Here is a 21,456-nt window from a genome sequence, read left to right as displayed (position 1 = left end):
TCCTAGTTTGAATCACAGTCCAGAAATCTTTCCTTAAAAACCAAGTAATGGTACATGAAAATTAATGTTTTTGTTGGCTGAATTTTTATACACAGAAAAGGGCACTTACTTGATTTTTGACCTTGAGATAATTGAACTGTTGGTGCTAAAAATGTTGGATGGAGTATGCAGATGAAAGAGAATGTGTCCTGCTTGATCATTCTTAGATCTTTGCTACAGTTAATCGTTTGGTCTTTGTTATTCAAAGCTTCCACCTGAGTCAACTGGATTGCAATAAGAGCTTAACACTGCCTTCCATAAATAGAGCTGTCAAGTGTCTTTCCCTTTCAGTCTTGTTGGGTCTAAAACTTTAAGGGAGGAAAGTTTAGTTTTCATTTTACATTAGAAAAACATGTCTTATTATGGAGGCAGTATTCCTATACATATTTTATTGGGGGGTTTTTTGGTGATCTATAGAGCTACCCATATGTCTACTATTTTCTCACTGCCTTTGCAGCTAACTACCGGTATGTTGCAGCTTGTTTTACTTAACCTTGTAGTCATTTTGCAAAAATAGTACACATTTTTCTATGTTCACTGCCCTCAGGCTGGCCTTGGCGGGGAATGGGTGGGATATAAATTTAATTAATTAATTAATAAATAATAATAATAATAATAATAATAATAATAATAATAATAATAATAATAATAATAATAATAATAATTTTGGTTCAGATTCAGCTAGACCTTTCAGTCAGTTTCTCCCTGTTCCTGTCTTTAATTCACCCCTTGTTCCACATGGCTTTTGTATATGCAAATCCCATGGTTCAAAGTGTAGCCTTTTTTGTGGTCAAAGAGATCCTATCTTTTCCCTTTTCAACCTCAGTAAAGCCAGTTGGATCCAACCCATAGATGGGGGGCGGGGGAGGAGGATGCATAGCCTATTTGCAAAAGTCAAGTTGTGTAACATTTTGGTTTGCCCACATCAGCACTAGCAGTACAATTGTAACCAAAGTTGCACCCTGCTAAGTCCACTGACATCAGTGAATTTAGAATGGAATAACTCAGCTTTGAATAGTTTCAGAGGGTAAGCAGTAGAATAGCTAGATTCATGTCCAGTAGCATCTTAGAAACCTACAAGATTGTCTGGTCCATGAGGTACTACTGCCTCAGATTTACCTCTGCTTAGTTTTACAATTCAATTGAGTTAAGTCAAGTTTTATGTTTACTTATAAATTATGTATTTTTTTCAGATTTTACTTTACTTGGTAAGACTCAGTTTGTTAAATTCTGAAGAACGGAATAACTTCTAAATGGGGAATAATGCATTAAAATATGTATATGATACAGTATTAGACTATGAAAGACTGTTGTAATATTTCATATTGTTATTTACTTAAGTATCATACGCTGCTTTTTCCCTGTGGGGGGGTCCCCACTGCAACCTGTAACATTCTCACCTTTGCCATTTCATTCTCACAACAGCCATCCTATGACATAGGATAAGATGGCTGGCCCAAGTCACCCAGCAAGCTTCCATGGCAGTGTGGGGATATGAACCTGTGTCTTCCAGCAGTCTGACACTCTAACCACTTTGCCACACTGCAGTTTCATATAGAAAATGTTATAGGGACTTCCAGTTCAACCTTCACTTCAGAGTGGATTTAAATGCTTAACAGATAACAGGAGCAGCAGTGGCGTAGTGGTTAAGAGCAGGAGTACTCTAATCTGGAGGAACCGGGTTTGATTCCCTGCTCTGCTACTTGAGCTGTGGAAGCTTATCTGGGGAATTCAGATTAGCCTCTATACTCCCAACACATACTAGAAATTCTGAGGCCATAGTATTGGTTTGACTGTATTTATTTGCTGATCTGTTAAATACTCCCAACGCATGCCAGCTAGGTGAGCTTGGGCTAGTCACAGTTCTTCTGAGCTCTCTCAGCCCCACCTACCTCACAGGGTGTTTGTTGTGAGCGGGGAAGGGAAAAGAGTTTGTAAGCCCCTTTGTAAGAGTTTGTAAGTCTCCTACAGGAGAGAAAGGGGGATATAAATCCTCCTCCTCCTCTTCCAGTCACCTCTCCAAAGCCTCTGAAGAGATTTGGTTTTTCTGGAAATGCATTCCAGAAAATGGTAATCTAGCCAATTGTATTAGGGTACCATAAGCAAAAAAAAAGAAAGAAAGAAGAGAGAGAGAGAGAGAGAGAGAGAGAGAGAGAGAACTTGGGAGAACTTGGGAGAACTGTGACATGAATAGTAACAATTGGGAGCAATCTGATATGTTGGAATTAATGAGTGAAACTTTTTTTCCCTAGGGGAGAGCTATGTGTGCGGTTCAATAGAGCCGTTCAAGAAGTTGGAGTACACAAAGAATGTAAATCCAAATTGGTCGGTGAATGTCAAAACCACCTCTGCTTCCCGCACAGTGCCCTCTCTTGCCACGGCCAAAGGAGGCCCTTCTGATATGAAGGAGAACAAGGATTTCATTAGACCCAAGCTGGTCACAATCATCCGAAGTGGTGTGAAGCCGCGTAAAGCAGTCCGGATTCTGCTTAACAAGAAGACAGCACATTCATTTGAGCAGGTTCTCACTGATATTACTGATGCCATCAAATTGGATTCAGGAGTAGTTAAGCGCCTGTACACACTGGATGGAAAACAGGTAAGAAACTCTCTAAAGTCCAATATGAAGAACTGTGCATAGAACTGGAATCGGTAGCTGTTCTGATGTAAACTGCACTTTTCTTGGACAATTGTCTTGTAAACATGATACTTGTAAACTTGATATATGATCATAATCAAACAGAACCTCAACAGGCAGATCTGTTACAAACCATGTGAATTACTTGATTTTTTTCCCAGTACTGTGAGCCCATCTGCATGCATACAGTTGTCAGGAAGATTATGCAAGACAACGTTCACTGAAAGAGATATCAGCTATTTTTACTGGCAACTAGAAAATACATTCTACGTTAACATTATTATTGCAATAAGTTTCTTTCTGGTATGGGATAACGGATGTAGTGTAATTGTGGGGGATGGTGTCATATTAACAATTACTTTTTCCTCTCTGCATGGGACTCAGTTTAACAGGTTGAATATGTACCTATAAAATCATTGTCTCCCAAGGTTGCCCTATTCCTAGATAGAGGAAAAATTGGCAGCAGGAAAAAAATACCCCATGAACCCGAATCCTCTTGTGCTGCAGAAGATTCTAGGGGTAGGACTGATGTGGTGTCAGGGATTCCATGTGGTTACGTCAAGATGTCAATGTCAAGAGTTGGCATTCCACTCAGATGCCTGGCGTCCTTTTGAGGGGCAACTTGATAGTTATGCCACTTCTAGTCAAGGTTTAAATGCACATAAATAGGACAAGCAACTACATGCTGAAGTATTCACTCTTCATAATTTGCTCTGACAATTTCATGGCCTCATTTTTGAAACTGGCCATGTAGCTACCACCTTTCTGTCACATGGACCAATCAGGCCCACTGTAGTGGTAGTGCCTCTCTGTATTATTTAGGGTTCATATTATCCTATAATCAGTGCATAGGTGATCTCCGGTGGTGATGTGGAGTACCCAGCCTAAGTTAAGTGCTCTTCCTGATTTATATCAGGGTAGGTGTAGTGCAGCCCTGACCTGAATAGGCCACGCTGGCATGATATCAGAAACAAAGCAGGGTCACCCCTGGCAAGTATATGGATGGAAGACCTCCAAGGGATGCCAGGGTTGATATATGGAGGTGGGCAGTGGCAAACCTCCTGTGCCTTGCCTTAAAAACCCTACCAGAGGTCTCTGTAAGTCAAATATGATTTGACAGAAAAAAGGGTCATATGAGAATTCCATGTGATTTATTCTGAGACACTAAAAAACCCACAGACTAAAGGTTCACTTGAAGCCTCCCCATTTCTATCTACTGTATCCCAAGCAAGTCTTGCCTTTTTCTTCAGTTGGGAAAAAGTAGCTACACAGGCAGGCTTTTCAAAAGCCATTTATATTTGACCTCTAGATTTAACACAGTGAATATGTTTTTGATCTTGGAAGTGAAGCGGTGTCAGCCCCAATTAGTGCTTGGATGGTAGAGCACAAGGAAGTCCGGGGTGGCTGTGCAGAGGTAGGCAGTGGTAAACCAACTGTGAATGTTTCTTGACTTGAAAACATAAGTTAACTGTGACTTGATAGCAAAATATGAAAAAAAGATTATATGTCTCTGGAGCTAAAAGACAAAAACAACATGAATTGGATTCATCTGCAAAACGTCGTTCATCAGCAAATCTGTTGTACATGAGTCTAGACCACAATTTAGTAAAATTTTGAAGGAAAAAACAAGGGGGTCCTTGTTGAGCTGAGCAAATATATGAATCAAGAATTATATTGGGCCAGTAACACACTCTCTACTTAACCAGACATCCAGAGTTGTTTTTGAGGACATGGGGAGGGGGTGATGATATTTGCTATCCTGAGAACCTTGAAAGAAGGTATTAAAATGCAATAGACATAACATAATTGCTCTCTGCTATTAGCCTTTGAGGTAGTTCCATTGTGTTTTCTTCTAGCAGGCTATTGTTCTGCTTAGAGCCATGAGGAAAATAAGGAAGAAAGGAGTTAATGGACTACTGCCACTGATTAAGTTTACAGCCAATAAAAGCCAATCTTTCCATTGAAATCAGTGAAATGAAATCAGTGAAATGAAATGAAATTTGTTAATATTGATGTGCCCCCTTCTGTATGTGAAGCCTGGAACAGTCTCCCCCTTCTCCCACAAGAGTATGCTGAGCTATCATATGATAAGGTTAAATTAGACTTGACAGGAGACTCGTAATGGGACTTGGGAGGTTTTTAAAATGCCAGTTGATCATTCTCAGTGGTGTCTTTGAAGATTTTGGAAAGCTCTAGGGGGGATAGGAGGCTCAGCTCTTTTATTCCCTTTAAAATGTATTTCTTGTTATTCTGAAAGGGTTTGTGTACCTGATTCCTTGTGTGTTTCCCACAACCGTTAATTCCAGATCCAGAAAAAGGCAATTCTGGATGGTAGAAGTGTCATGGCAGTAAAGGGTTAAATTTCTTCTTCAGTTGACCTTCCTTAATGTCAAAACAAGACACTTGGGCAGCAGTCCCAGTAAAAGGGTCTTTTGTTTCAAATAATGTGTGGCTCAGTTATGCCTAACATGCAAAGCTGTTTTCTGCCAGTCTAGCTTGCTTTGTTATGGACTTCTTAAAGGATGAGTAATGTAGTAGAGGTACAACTGAAAAGACTTCAGTTATTCCAAATGTCTGAAGACAAAAATGGAAATGCACACATTTCCACGGTACAAAAGCTCTTAAATCCCTGTCCACATGGCAACTTCCCATGTTTCCAGTCTGCAGTTTGGCCATCAATGCTGCAATAACATACTTCTAGTTGCCCATCAGATCGAATGCATTCAAACCCAAACAAAACAACCACATTGCTATGGCCCAGCCACCAAATGACCATGAATTGGAAGTAGCCCCACTTTCACATCTTTAATTGAGGGGAAATGACCTGAGCTTAGTTTGCAGGCAACATAAAAGGCTTCAGTAGTTCTAAAGAGATCCTGAATGGCTTCAGATCAGTCCTGAGACAGCAACTTTGTTTTTAAGAGCTTGGAAACTTTGAGACAGTTCTCCCAATGCACATTTTTCCCTATTGTCTATTATATTTAGTTGAAGTTGCAGGCTCTGCAACATAACCTTAGAAGCAAAGAGAGTATGGACAGTGCATCTCATTGTCTTGGACAGAGATTACTGTGTCCGTTGAGGCAACAAAGCTGCTTAGCAATCAGAAATGTCAAACAGCAATATTTGCACTCAGCAGGAGTAACCTGTTGGTCAGCTCTCTGTGTAGGGGAAGTCATTGATTTCTGTCTCACTTAAGCAACTGATGTTCCATTTACTTTATCAGAGTCCCTTTTCTTCATGCAGCATTTGAAGTGCCAGGTTCTCCCACCCACCTCCTCCTGCCCTTTTTCTAGAAATAAAGCAGGGGAAGCTGTGGTAAATCCAAAAGTTTGTTCCACTTATATCGTTAAATTCCCATCTGTGCCTCTTGCAGAGGATCTGAAGAACTCTGCAGAAAACAGCCTTGACTTGTTTGGCTAAGTCTTAATTGGAAATTTCTTAGATCTGACTTAACAGAAATTTTAAAGCCTGTGCGCCTAGAAAGTGTAATTTTATTTGAGGATCCAAGGATAAAGCTTTTATAGTGTGATTACTCTTCTTTAAATCCAGCTTGGGAGTAAACTTTTAAAGTTAATATTTTAAATACCGTCTCTACTCTTTGCTTCAAGTCAGATGTAAAAACTTATTGGAATTTTTTTTAGCCTTTCATAACAGCAAATGCTTGATCTGCTGGTACTGCATTGTATGACTTTATTTGGCTTTGCTTGCTTCACACAAATTTTATTGTGACATATTTTCAAATCCTGTTCTTTTGCCTTCCCTGCTAATTGAAATTCAGGTTCTATCAGGCTTTCTTGGAGGATTTTTGTGTGTAGGGTCGGAAGTGGTTCATTATTTGAAAACACAGAAACAAATGCCTTGGTGTAATCTGACAGTGCTATCCAGTAAAGGAGTATTGAAATCTTGAATTTATTGTGAGTTCTTTGTGAGTTCAGCTATACTTGCAGTAAGTGTCCTTATTTTTACTTGTGTCTTGGGCAAGATGATAATAATCTAGTGTAATGTATAACGATGGTGTTAATCCCACCTAAATCACCCTAAGTAACTTGCATAGGTACTTCAGAAGCTCAGAAACATTAATGCTGGGGACTGAATCCAGAGGGCAGATGATATTACCATATTAATATATCTGAAATACCTTGAGCATTAATATTGTTTTGTATATGGTGTTTCTTTCAACTCAGCTATAAATATTAAGTGATATTCCTCAAAGTGGTGTTCTGTGTTCCTTCAAAAAAAATTAAAAGTGGCTTTATTGTGGGTGTCTTTGTGAGTCTATGAAGTGAAATGCCTCGGTTTTTGTAATGCATCATTTAATTTTAATTTTAAATTCTGCCATTGCTGTATCTAGCATTTCTCTTGTAAAAAAACCCCCTCAGTCTAATCCCTTGTGAGTCTCTTTGCACCATTTAAATCTCTATACCACCTCTCCAGAGAACCTGCTTGAGTTCAAGCTTAATTTTTTGTGATTAATGCTTTTACATGTTGTGTGATTTGGTGGGGGAACACTCCCACAGTGCCCCACTATGTTCCTTTGAAGGGTAGCATAGTTGCTAAAGGGTTATTTTTTTCTTCTTGGTGAAATTTCTGTTTCAAACAGTTTAATCAGGGTTTTTAATGGGAATGAAATTCAGATACAGCATAAAATACCTTTTGAGGATTCTAGTTTTACAGTAGGCCACAGTCCTTCATGCATAGGGGAAAAAAGGAAGTATAAAACTGGTAGAGAGAAGGCAAAGTTATAACACTGGGGATGGTGGCAGAAGGTTGTGGTGCTCTTTAGGTTGCAAAAGGAGGATTTGACATAAACGCCTTAGGCTGGGTTAGCCTTCCTAACTCTGGTTCTGGAGGATTTGCTGGTTCTATTAAGTGTTGCATGTTAGAAACTTCAACTACACAAAGTCCCTTTGAGTCCTCAGGGCTTAATGATGTAAGGATATGTACTCATCAAACAAATGAAGACCCAAACCTCAGTTTGAACTGTTTTTAATTATCTTCTGACTTAAGTTAAAGATTTTTTTCCCCTTAAAGCTGATGGCCTGGAAGGACTGGGCAGCATCTAATGGAGTCCTAAGACACGTGGATTAAGGAGTGGAAGGGTTCACTGATAAGTTTATAAACACATCTGCCTGAAAAGTATTCTTCTCCTCTTTGGATGGATTAAACTGATTCAAGGCTGAATCCTGTAGATGGTTCTTCTCTCAGGGGCAGGTTGTGTAACCATTGTCACTTATGAAATGCAAACTTGAATAGTTGAACAGATCAGACTCAGATACACTTGGTACACTTCAGGATCTCATGGGTGTCACCACCTGTCCTTACATTGTTCAGTAGTTCAGGAAAATACAGCACTTGTGTTTGCCTGTAAGTTTCCACAGAAGCAATAGGCTTGATCCTGACATAAACGAGTTGTTAACCTTTCGAAACTGGTCCTGAGCTTTCCTCCATTTTCTTAAATTTATCATGTCTTCTGCCTACAGTTGTATTTTGAATGGTGAATTTGAATAAACTTTGCTTTTTCACCAGTATGGCTACTAGGACAACACTGCACTTTCCTAGCAAATATGGTCTCCAAGTGTGGGTGGAAAAAAGGTGTAATAATTAAACATGACTTTTGCCCTTGTTAAGATGCAGGATATGTGGGTAGATCCTCATGAACATGCTTCTCTGAAGTGGTAACAATGGTGTTTTACAAGAAAGAAATTGCTTTGAAACCGGTAAAGCATACAAGACAAATTGTGTGTGGGTTTACGGTCTTAGTATGCCATATGCGATGTTTTTAAAGAGGACAACTTCTTGGCATTGCCCACAATATTTTCAAATTAAAGGCAGGGTGGTATTGAAAATGTGAAGTTCAGTCAAGGTTGTTCCCTTAGTTACTGTAACTGGTTATAAAGTATTCTGGTGTCTTTATGGTGCATGGTGGATGAAAGCCTGCTGAATTATGAAAATGCTTTGAGTTGAAGAGAATGCTCTTGGCTTTCTTTTCCGCAGTAATTCTGGTCCAATTTGTGGTAGTATTTTTTTTTTACTAATAAGTAAAACAGTCCTGTTCACAAAATAAAATTTGGAAGTACGTAGCATCAAACACAACCAGATAGCAACAGAGGGTGATATTTGCAAAAAGTGAGTTTTCCCCTGCTGTTGCACAACTGTTGTCACATTCTATTTCCTGTTTCGCTCATCCAGAGTTCCTCTCATCTGTTCTATCTGTGCAGGATCATGTGTTCATGGCAGTGTGCTTACAAACATCAATAATGTTGCTGTTGTGTTTTGTTTACATGCTTTCCAAGGACATGTGAGAACACAGTGCTGAACTAGATGGAGAGACTTGACTGAGGGCCTAACTTCATGTCACAAAGACCTTTTCCCCTCCTCCTCCAGTCATGTTGACCTGACATGCTCTGGGAGTTTGGTACCTGGCACTTAATCCCCAGGTTATGCAGGCCCATTCAGAATTGGACCACATTGCGTGTCAAGAGGGGAATAAAGTTTTTCCAAATGTAAATATCCAGGAATAGTTGCTCTTGAAGTAATTTATATATAGCCTGATTCACAAGAGAGTTAAATAATGACTCTCCAGGTCCATTCTGCATTGAGAAAATGGCATTGGAAAGAATGTGTGAGGGTTAGGATTAGACCCTCATGTAGTTTGGAGTTAAATATGGAGCTTTAAGGCAGTGTCTGACTTGCCGGGCCAGGGGGAGGGACTTCATTGAGCAGATGTCAAAGTTGCCATGGTGTTGCCAGCATTGTCACATCCAGCATGACCTGGAAGTAATGCTATCACACAGGTTTGTATTCTTTTGTTAAAAATATGTCAGATGTTTCCTGTTGAAAGCATCATGTAGTTGGCCCTTAGAGAACAGCACTGGGTGGCTTGTGTTTTTGCTAGGGTTAGAGTTTGCACTGAAATTAATGTTTTATGGATAGGCCAGTGCCATGGGGGGTGGGGGGGCAAAATGACACCCCTTTCCCACGCCTCACTTACCTTTTAAAAGGTAAAAGGCAGCTTGCTCTGGGCCATGGAGGCTGCTCCGGGCTGCGAGGGTGGTCTGAGGAGGGTGAGGGGTGGGAGAGTGATTCTCCACCCCCCATGCCTGTACCTGAGATGTTTGTCTCCCCCCCTGCCCCATGGTCGCTCCACCTGTGGAACAGGCATATTTGGATATGTGTCCCCATTTCATGTAGTTTCTGGCTTCAAAATCTTGCTCTGTCTCTTTTCTCTGGATCAAGTCTGTATTCATAGCACTTCACATATCTGTTGGATTACTCATAGGAGCCATCTGTGGATTGTAAAAATTAATATTAATCAACAAAGATGGTTACTTTCTGTTCATCTAGAAGTAACAATATGTGCGAGTACTAGTTAACTTTAGAAGAAGTAGTTAACTTCAGAAGAAAAGAAGGAGAGTTGGTTTTTACATCCCACTTTTCTCTACCTTTAAGAAGTCTCAAAGTGGCTTACAATTGTGTTCCCTTCGTCTCACCATAACAGACATCTTGTGAAGTTCTCCAGATCAGAGTCTGCTTCTCTTAACCACTGCACCATGCTTCTCTCTGGTTTCTGAACTAGAATAAAAACTTGAAAAATATTTTTAACTTCTGCAGTGTTTGTATATGTGAATAAGAGGGAGTGAGATGGTCAAGACAGCACACAGCTTCAAGGATGGTCTTTGAAGCACTACTCATGAGGGAGCTGGACTTTGTGATGGAACCTGGAGACCTGGGAATATGTAATCTGTAAATGAGGAGGTTGAGGAAGGACAAGATTGTTTTCTTAAAGTATTTGAAGGGCTGTGACCTAGAGGAGGGCAGGGAGCTTTTCCTGTTGGCAGCAGAGGACAAGCATTGCAATTATGAGTGTAAATTACTGGAAGAAAGGTACAAGCTGGACATCAGGAAAAAAATTACAGTGAGAATAGTTCATTATTGGAATAGGCTGCCTAGGAATTCTGTGAGCTTCCTCTCTCTGGTAGTCTTCAAACAGAAGCTTGGATGAACATTTGTCAGGGATGCTTTAGGCTGATTCTGCATTCAGCAGGAGGTTGGACTAGATGGCCTGTATGACCCTTTTCAACTCCATGGTTCTATGAGGGCTTTGCTGCTAACCATCTACAGGAGGAGACATATTTCTTGCCAGGTTAAAAATGTTTAGTCAGCTCTGTGGCATGAAAACCAATGTATTTGATTTGATTCCCCTAGAGGCTTATCTTCCCAGAGTCAGCAGGCTTTTTTTTGAGAGCTATCTAACATGGTAATTGCTAAGAGATGGACATCAATTAAAAAAGCAAATTAATTTTGTCAGCTTGATATTGTCACTTTTACCAACTTACTTGAAACTATGAGTGGTAGAGAGCATCTGGAGCATCTCATGTTTTGTCTTGGGTTGTGCTGTTTTGTTTTGGATGAAGAAACAGTTGATTACAATTGTATAGTTTATTACAGTTTTTCTTTGACTAAACAGTTGTTGAGGTGATTATTAAGCAAGTGGCCAATGGATATCAATTAGTTAGGCATCTGTGTCTTTTTCATACAGATTACACTTTGTCGCTTTTAAGAAGCATCCTAGGTTCGTGTTTTATAGGCAGTCAGCCATAAATACTATTTGTGTGGCTAAATTAGTAGTCAGTAATGTGAATAGTATAAAGTATGAAATACTTTTCCTGGTTCAGTATATTCTAGCAGTTCTTAATTGATATCTTATACTTAATATCTCACAATTTTCCCCGTGAGGAATTCAATTGATGTTTGTTCAGCAGAATTAGATAGCCAAGTGATAGAACAGAAGATGAATAAAATCTGAAATCAATTTAATTGACTGTATATTTAAAGCAACATAATGATTTCACTGTAGCATTTACAGAAGACTACATCCATGTATCCTTGTTACAGTCTTTCAATATTTGCTAATTTTTTTTACAGCAATCCCAGTCTGCATGCAAAATACCTTGGCATTCCTTTCTGAGTATGTCTTCAGGTGTGGTTGTGATTGCTTCCATCTGTAAAGAGTAAAAAGGAAATATCTTGATTATAATGCCATTTGGTTGCCATGATTAGAAGTCCTGTTTACAACACTCATGATTTTCTGATACATCTAATATGGTGGGATTTTAAAAATCTATAATTGGCAATAGGATTTAACATCTCCCTGAGCTGAATGATGCAGTATAAAGTTTGATTTTCCGCCACTCATATGGATATCCCACAGGGTGTGCCCTAGACCTTGCAACACTGAGACTAGCTGCTGGGGGTCCTGACTAATAGGTGTGGTACAGGCAGTAAAGTGGTCTTAAATATTCAAGTGATTATGCCAATTTATGACAAAGACACACCTATTTTTAATCAGGAGAAAATACCTTCTGTAAATCTAGCATTACCTCATTTTTTTAAAAAAATTGAGAATATTTTGTCACCTCAGCAGATGGGAAATCAGTGCAAAGATTAGACAGTGGAAGGGTGTCTGTTTCTGCTGTTGCTTTCTTTCGTATTTCTTATAAAGGCATTCCACATTTCCTTGGCAACACAGTTGTCTTGATCGGTTGCTAAGGAACTAGCTTCTATAACACAAAAGACTTCAAGGTTGATGCTGTTACCCAAGGATTTGATTCCTGGCACTAATAGTGGAAGGTTTTAATAGATTGGGCTGTTCATAAGCCAAAAAGAGGTGGCCTCCCTTCAGTTTTAACTTTTAGAAGATTGATGTAAGATAGGAAGCAATGAGAACCAACTTTATGGCAGGTGGAAAGGTCATAAGAAGAGATGGCACTATTAGCTGGGATTATCAAGGGCCAGATTTATTTACAGCAAGATGAGGACCATCTCTGTTTTCCAGTTGAGGCAGTCCTGGTTGTACGACGTGAATAGTCAAATGGTATGCTAACAAGGTCCTTCTTGTTAAGCATTTATTGATGCTCAAGGGAGCATTTATTGATGCTCAAGCTACTAAAAAGGATAAAACTCGACTGAGAAAAGGGAAGTGCACCTTGTCTCAGTCGAGTTTTATCCTTTTTAGTAGCTTGATGCAACAGGAAACATTAGAAATCTCATTAGAAGCAGCTGGATAAGCCCAATCCATGTGATCCTGCAAACCATAGTTTAGAAATGATTTGTTGGCTCATGCTTTCTTCTCTGTGCTCTGAAGTGTATCTTCCTTTTCATTTTTTCTGGTTATGCTTACTATACTGTTCTGTTGGTCATTTTCTTTTAAGTAATATTCAGAGGCAAGATGTAAAGGTCTCTTTCAATTAACTGGTTTTGGTCCACAGAGGGATGATAAAGGTGGGTGCAGTAATTAATGTGGGGAGGCTATTAGTGAGAAGGGATTTCAGATATATCTAGCCATTCCAGACCTCAGCTTTCAAAAAACTAGATTAATCTCACTAAAAAATATCTGGCCCTGGCAAGAGCCTGGTTGGTTCTTTTAAAAAATCTATCCCCTGTGATTTAGTGTAGTTAATTTATTATAGTATTTATACTCCTTTCTTGATTTTATTTTGGAGAAGTTGACAGAGCTGGCTTGTGGAAACCTCACAGCGTATGGCTCCTTTGACAGCCCATTCTGTAATAAGGGAAGTAGTGGAACTCTCTCTCTCTCTCTCTCTCTCTCTCTCTCTCTCTCTCTCTCTCTCTCTCTCTCTGCTAGTGGTTCTGCTTAATTCCATACAACAGAACTGAACTTTCAGTTCCCTCTGACGAAACAGAATGTGATACATCATCACTTCCCCTTGCCCAGTGAGGGGCTTCAAACTCTTCAATAGGAGCAGCAGTGGTGTAGTGGTTTAGAGCAGATGTACTCTAATCTGGAGAAACCAGGTTTCATTCCCCGCTCTGCCACTTTTGCTGTGGAGATTTATCTGGGAAATTCAGATTAGCCTGTGCACTCCAACACATGCCAGCTGGGTGACCTTGGGCTAGTCACAGTTCTTCAGAGCTCTCTCAGCCCCACCTACCTCACAGTTTGTTGTGAGAGAGGAAGGGAAAGGAAATTGACAGCCCCTTTGAGTCTTCTTACAGGAGAGAAAGGGATATAAATCCAACTGTTCTTCTCTTCAATATTCTCACACCAATTGCTCATCTTCTAATATATATGTCTGCTATGCCCTTTCAGTCTTTACACTGGACAAACTGATCAGTCCCTATGCAAAAGAATAAACGGCCATAAAACCAACTTTAGAACCAACAACAAGTCCTGTCTTACAAACTTACTAGAGTTCTTTGAGGGTGTAAACAGACATGTGGATAAGGGGGAACCAGTGGACATTGTCTACTTGGATTTCCAAAAGGCTTTTGACAAAGTTCCTCACCAGAGACTGTTGAGAAAACTCAGCAATGAAGGAATAAGAGGGGAAGTCCTCCTATGGATTAAAAACTGGTTGAGGAACAGGAAACAAAGGGTGGGTATAAATGGGAAGTTCTCACAATGGAGAGATGTCGGGAGTGGTGTCCCCCAAGGATCCGTTTTGGGACCAGTGCTCTTTAACTTATTCATAAATGACCTGGAAGTAGGGGTAGGTAGTGTGGTGGCTAAGTTTGCAGATGATACCAAATTATGTAGGGTGGTAAGAACCACGAAGGATTCACCGAAAGAGCTCCGAGTGGACCTTGATAAATTAGGTGAGTGGGCTCAGAAATGGCAAATGCACAGTTCAATAGTAGCTAAATGTAAGGAAGTGATGCACATAGGGGCAAAAAATCCAAACTTCACATACACGCTACAGGGGTCAGTGCTATCAGTCACAGACCAGGGGAAAGGGATTTGAAGTCTTAGTTGATAGTTCCATGGGAATGTAAAGCTCAATGCATGTAATTGCTGGCGAAAAAGGCAAAACTCTATGCTGGGGATCATTAGGAGAAAGGAATTGAGTAATAAAACTGCAAAGGATTGTCATGCCCTATATATAAAAGCAGTGGTGCGACCGCACTTGGAGGTACTGTGTTCAGTTCTGGTCGCCACATCTCAAAAAGGATATCGAAGAGAATAGAAAAAAAGTGCAAGAGAAGGGCAACGAGGATGATTGAAGGAGTTGGAGCACCTGTTCCTTATGAGGGAGAGGCTGCAGCGTTTGGGACTCTTTAGTTTGGAGAGGGGAGGCGGCTAAGGGGATATGATTGAAGTCCTATAAAATTATGCATGGGAGTAGAAAATGTTGACAGAGAGAAATTTTTCTCTCTTTCTCCTGTCATCTACTAGAACCAAGAGGGCATTCATTAGAAAATGCTGGGGAAGAATTAGGACTAATAAAAGGAAACACTTCTTCACGCAGCGTGTGATTGGTGTTTTGGAATATGCTGCCACAGGAGGTGGTGATGGCCACTAACCTGGATAGCTTTAAAAAGGGCTTGGACAGATTTATGGAGGAGAAGTCAATCTATGGCTACCAATCTTGATCCTCCTTGATCTGAGATTGCAAATGCCTTAGCAGACCAGGTGCTCAGGAGCAGCAGCAGCAGCAGAAGGCCATTGCTTTCACCTCCTGCATGTGAGCTCCCAAAGGCACCTGGTGGGCCACTGCGAGTAGCAGAATGCTGGACTAGATGGACTCTGGTCTGATCCAGCTGGCTAGTTCTTATGTTCTTATGTTCTTAACACTCAAAAACCAGTGGGAGGAACATTTTGGTTTTGCAGATAATACCATTGCTGACCTAAAAGTAGCAGTTCTGATTCTTGTCTCACTACAGATGCTTATTTCTGTCATGTTGAAGGTGGAGCAAGTTTATTTTCTGCTGCTCCAGACAAGACACTAGGACTCCTTACAGTAGAGAAAGACAGGGTATAAATATTTTTCTTCCAAGCTCTTCTACATTGGTTCCATTGGTTGCAAATATGGACTAAATTCTAGGTGGTGGTGCTTTTAAAAACTCTTTGCAGTCTTGGCCAGGGAAATTTGGTAGAATATTTAATCCATATACTTATTCACTTTTACTGAGAACATTATTATTAAACTGCCGGTGGTGCCTGCTAATATTACATTAGTGGGCACAGTTGAGTAAGTATATACTTTAAGCCTGTCACATAGGAGTTGGCTCATAGAATCAGGGTCATGGCTGGGAATATAACAGAAAGAAATTCTACTTAACAGGTTTTTAACTATCAGTTGAAAGAACTGGATGTGAGTGGTGTAGTCTGCATATTGGGAGCCACTTTGGCTGTCAGTCTTGTTTGCAATATTTATTATGTTTCCAGTTCCTGGACTCTGTTGTACTCCATTGCCAGTATATTCATGATTCTGGATCCCAAGTAACATAAGGTCTTTGCTCGATCATGTCTTGACTTCAGCAGATTTCTGTATTGCAAAGTACCAATGTAATTGACCATACAGCAGTCCTTTTCTTGAGAGTTCTGAGGTATCTGGAAAGACAGATATTTTATGCTGTTTAAATTGATCTCATCAGTAGTTCTAGTTAATACCATAATCCAGTTTGTACACATTTTATTCTAACATCCATTAGTCTATTTAGTGCTTTAAAGACAAAGTGGTGAGCTTAACAGTCTGATTGGTATAGAGTGAACAATTCTCAAGGTTGTCCTGTCCAACTGAAAGATACCAGAATTGTTTAACCGTGTAAAGAAATTAGCAAAAGGTTGAGTCCACCATTGTGGATCTCTTTTAACAAGTTTGTTTGGAATTCCATCTGGTCCCAGTACTTTATTGGATTTTCAGTGATTTAGTAAAGGAATGGTTTTGTTGGTTTCAATAGGAAACCAAGCTGTGGCATCTTTAAATAGTAGGAAACTATCTCTGGGCATTAGATGTGAATAGTCTGTGAACAATGTTGAAAAATAGTCAATTCACTGTTGGGTTGAAATCTTAGCAGTTGGCAGAGTATGTTTGTTTTGAAGTGAACCAGAAGGTTAAAAATATATCTACCATGTCATCTGGCCTCCCGTGGGCACAAGGGGGGGAGGGGGGGTAGCCAGACACCATCCACATTTTTAAATGGGTTCTGTTTTGTATGTAATTGATATTTAAATTATGTTTTAATGTATGTTTTAACCTTGTTGTGAACCACCCTGAGTCCTCAGGGGGAGGGCGGTATATAAAATTAATAATAAATAAATAAATAAATAAAGAAAGAAAGAAAGAAAGAAAGAAAGAAAGAAAGAAAGAAAGAAAGAAAGAAAGTGATAATCCAAAATAGCTTAGTATTATTGGAGTTGAGTGATTGAGAGAGTGCTGTTTTTCTTTGTAAAATTGTTGGCTTTTCATATGGATCAAAGAATGGTAGAGTTTCCTTAGTTTCTTTGGGATATTAAAGAGGAGTTAGTATCCTGACAAATATTAGAATATAACTCCTGTACTAATTTTTTCTGTGCAAGACACTCTGTGCAAGACACTCTGAAGCAAAAACCCTTTGTTTGAATGAGTTAAAACTGGGGAGGGACCTCAGTGGGAATGTGATTCCATCGACTCCCCCTGCCAGAGCTGTCATTTGCTCCATGGGAACTGATCTCTGTAGACTGAAAATGAATTGTGATTCCAGGAGATTGGCAATTGTCTTAATAGTTTTGAACTGGGAAAGTACTTTGGAACGATCATTTTTGTTAAGACTACGTGCACCTTTCTTGTTAGTTTCAATCTTGGCACTGTGGCACAATCCATACCAATTAAGAAGATCCAATATCAATAATTATCCTTTCAAGTTGTTCTGTTAGAAAAAAATCCCTAGAGTCTAGTAATTATTAGAAATAAAGCTAAAAGTCATGTACCAGCACTCTAACAGAAAATGTGTCTAGATTATTGCTATGATAATTGGCATGTAAAACCTCCATCTTCTTTGTTGGAAACATTATTTTGTTGGAAACATTATTTTGTTCTGTTTACTTTAATCAGTTGTACTTATAACCCAGGTGAAAAATGCCTGGCAGCATTGCATGCTGGTCCCTTTTTGACAGGTACAAGGGATCCTGAAGGCTGTGAAACTGGTTTTCTTTTTTAACTTTGGCTTGCCTTCCTTCTAGATACCATTAAAATTGGCAGTAATTTTTGCCTGCTGAAGATACTAACTTTGAATCACTGTACATTATTTTGTTGTCTCCTAATATCCTTCCTGTATGCAATGACTGAGATCTTTCCTAATTAAAATAGGTTTTTAAAAATATGTATGTAAGCAGAACAAAGTGGAAACAAATACGCCTCCAGTAGCTGGCAGCACAACTGCTCTTCTGACATCAGACTCTACAAAATGGACTCCAGTGAATTTAGTACTCCTAAATCCTCAGCTTTGACTGTCTTTGAATTCAAAACTACAGATTAAATTGTTTTTGTACTATGATGGTTGGCTGTAAGTCTTCTATTTGCTTTTCCCCTGTATTACATTTGAGTAAATGAAGACTCAGAAAGACAAATAAATTAATAAATTAGTTGAATTCTTTTGATCAGACACCTTTGAGGCTGCCTTAAGTAGATAGGATGAAGGCTGTAATATAAAAGCAGCAGAACATTTTGAAATGCTCAGATGTGTGTGTTTTTTGTGCTTTGTTTTGTGTTTTGGCTAAATGGTACTTCCATAAGTGCGAACAAAATGAATGCCTTATGATTTCACAGAAATCCCAAGTGAGCCATCGTTCAACTGAAATGTACTTAATGGTGCTTACAGCTGTGAATATTTGAATCCCATTAGAAATTATGGTTGTTTATTCAGAAAATAAAAAGCACAATATGGGAATGGGGTTCTCTTAATGTCGGACAGGAGGCTGAAGGTCATTTCATGTGTTCATCTGCTGTTTTAAAGGACTTTGGATGCCTTTTTACTCTCTGCCACAGAGTACATTGGGTTGGATCCTGTGAATAAATTCCATGCACGCTAGACTGTCTGCTGTGGCATGTGCTTACTCATGAGCTAGAGCTTCTGTCTGTTGTGCAAGTGGAAGTGCTAGTGTAAATGGAAGTACTAGTGTGAATGGAATTTGGTTGGAGAATCCAAGCCATGGTTTTGCTGCTGCTTGATACTTTTGCATTTTGTTGGCAAAAATAAGCACAAGGGATGTGTTTGTGTGTGTGTAGAATCAAAGTAAATACAACAGAAATCATATAGTTTCACACCTATATGAGCAGCAGTGGCATAATGGTTAAGAGCACGTGTACTCTAATCTGGAGGAACCGGGTTGGATTCCCCGCTCTGCCTCTTGAGCTGTGAAGGCTTATCTGGGGAATTCAGATTAGCCTGTACACTTCAACACATGCCAGCTGGGTGACCTTGGGCTAGTCACAGTTCTTCTCAGCTCTCTCAGCCCCACCTATCTCACAGGGTGTTTGTTGTGAGGGGGGGAGGGAAAGGGGTTTGTAAGCCCCTTTGAGTCTCCTTACAGGAGAGAAAGGGATATAAATCCAACTCTTCTTCTTCTATCTTTCTTATTTGAACACTGATGTAGTATATATTATTTAGAATATGGAATGATAGCATCAACCACACTATTAAAATATGCCTTTGTAAGTTCATTGGCTCAGTACAGACCTTCCCTTTAGCTTTGCTCTGATCTGTTTGTGTGGTGATGTCTTGTTGGTTCCAAGATGTGCAGCAGAGGTGTAGCAAGGAGGAAAAGCACCCAGTGCCCTGGTACGTCCTCTGCCCTGGAACGTCACTGGAACACCCTCACCACACCCCCACAGAAGGGCACTCCTGGTGCATTGCGCACCCCCCATCCCCTTGGAGCTACGCCTCTGGTGTGCAGTGTTTATATGTGCATTTTTGCGAAAAGAGGCTAGATTGGGCTATCATCAAGGATTGGCAAGGTTGGCATCTGCCAAGGCTTATGGAACCTTGGAACCTACCAATGACTAGAGATGCCTTGCGTATCTGATTTTCATCAGAATGGGAAGTCACCTTAGATGTCACAAGGGTTTCAAAGACAATCTGCCATTTGCTTCTAGAAGAAGAACCAGGATAAAAGAGTGAAGTATGACTGTTTTTTATAATCCTTTTTGCCCAGTTGGAGCATGAAATTGTTCATCTCTAACTTTTTTCATTTGAAAGGCGATGCATTTTATTATGTGTACGTATGAGGAAGTAAAGAAAATGTAGAACATGGCTTACCCCCAAATACGACAAAACACATAGCAGAGGCTGAGCTTCTGTCCTGGTTCAAGTCCCGCATTTAGCCTTTTAGACCACGTTAGTTTATGTTTGACTCAGTGTCAATGTTGTTTGACAGTCATACCTAGACGCTTCATTCTGGGTTCAAGATTTCAGCTGGGCGCTTACCTCTTAAAATGTACAGCCTTAATATAGGATTGTTACTATATAGAAGGATGATGTGGCCTAGAATGAGGAATTTATCTGTATTCTCATGCCTTCTGTATTTTGATTCTAGCCAGAAGTTGACTATTGCTTGTTGTTTTTTCTCTATCAGAGAAGTCTATCTCTTGTTAAATATCATAAGCTCTTTAAATGTGCCCCCTTCTAAAATCTCACTGGTTAAAGTGAGTCAGTTTTTCTTTTCATATCACATAACTCCCCATAACTCTCTCTTCTACTGTAAAGTAACTGAGCCAATAGCAGTTAAAGAGTTTGGTCCTAATTTCTCCCATTCATCGCTCCCAAAAGGATTGCAAACCACTGTATGGCCATTAAGCTCCTACTTCCTTCAGGCTAATCACCTATAAGACATGGGAAATTATCTGTTTGCCCTACATAGTGAGTAACTTGCTCTGCTTTAAGACTGTGTAGCATAAGAGACTGAAGATACCGGTTCCAACCATGAACTGACAGGGCCTTAGTCTCAGTCTGTTCCTTCCCCCTTCGCTGACATTATGGAGATGTGATAATCCTGCATAATAGATAATTAGCAAAGGTTACTGAGAGAATGCATGAACTTTATGAAGTGTTATATGAATCTCTCCTTGGAAAAGTGAGATATGTATGTTTGATGAATAATCCCTCCCAATGTGCTATGGAGTATGACAGGTGGTCTTCTGTCTAGGTGCTATAACCTAGTTATCTTTTAGAAGGCATTATTCTGTGTTCCTTGATTTACATGTAAGGAGATCTTCTGTTCAGATCACCTTGATACTTCCTGACAAAATGTGTCTTGAGCATGGTACTATGTTGAGCAACTGGCACAGTTGCCACTTTAATCAATTTTTTTCCAAGCTGAGAATTTTTGTTCAAGCTGAGAATTACTTCAATTACAGAGGTGAAATATATATCCTCTTGGGTCATGATCAGGTCACTGACTGACTTGTGTAAAATATGGAATCGCTTGCCATTCATGCCCTTTCTGCACCTGCAGTCAGTGGCATCTATTCCAGAACTGATCCTAAGATTAGTTAAAGGCACTCAGAGACACCTAAGTAATAATTATCAAGAAAACTTGATTTTTTTCTTTCCTTTTAGAAATTTGGGCAGCAGCTAACTAACCAGTGCATCTAAACAGCTCACCCAACAATGTATTGCCTGCTCATACTGGGTGATCAGAATGAGAGGCAAACCAATTGGTGATTGAGCATGACTATATTTTGGTAAATGACTTCAATCATTTCTTTGGGCCTCTTATTTTATGAATGGAAATCCTTTGTTTTGCTTCATTACAACTATCTTAGAGCCTCATTGTTCATGAAGCAGATTATTACTTTATATTGTAAGGCAGCTCAGCAAATGTTTACTTTCATATGGACAAAGCTAATTTTTTACAGCTGATTTTTTCTTTGTTGCAGCTCCTGTGTTTCTTAAATAAATTATATCCTCATTGAAATGGGTTAAGAATATACTTCCTGGAAGCATTTTCAGTTTTCTCAGTATTAGTCCCCAAGGGCAGAAAATAATTGTCCACATACAAA

The 21,456-nt window shown here is 39.6% G+C and overlaps 1 protein-coding gene across 4 annotated transcripts in view; it reads left to right on the top strand.

Moving 5' to 3' along the window:
• The window catches only part of DCLK1 (doublecortin like kinase 1), a 246,933-nt gene that overhangs the window by 21,580 nt on the left and 203,897 nt on the right, over positions 1-21,456 (top strand). For all 4 annotated transcript variants that reach the window (XM_048494604.1, XM_048494602.1, XM_048494603.1 and 1 more), the window contains exon 3: positions 2,292-2,638. In XM_048494604.1, the coding sequence (XP_048350561.1) occupies positions 2,292-2,638 (347 nt within the window). The remainder of the gene's footprint in view (positions 1-2,291; positions 2,639-21,456) is intronic.

Source organism: Sphaerodactylus townsendi, linkage group LG04 (assembly GCF_021028975.2).
Source record: "Sphaerodactylus townsendi isolate TG3544 linkage group LG04, MPM_Stown_v2.3, whole genome shotgun sequence".
In the NCBI taxonomy this organism is placed as follows: Eukaryota; Metazoa; Chordata; class Lepidosauria; order Squamata; family Sphaerodactylidae; genus Sphaerodactylus; species Sphaerodactylus townsendi.
The sequence above is the reverse complement of the archived record's forward strand: the minus strand, read 5'-3'. Positions and strand labels throughout refer to the sequence as shown.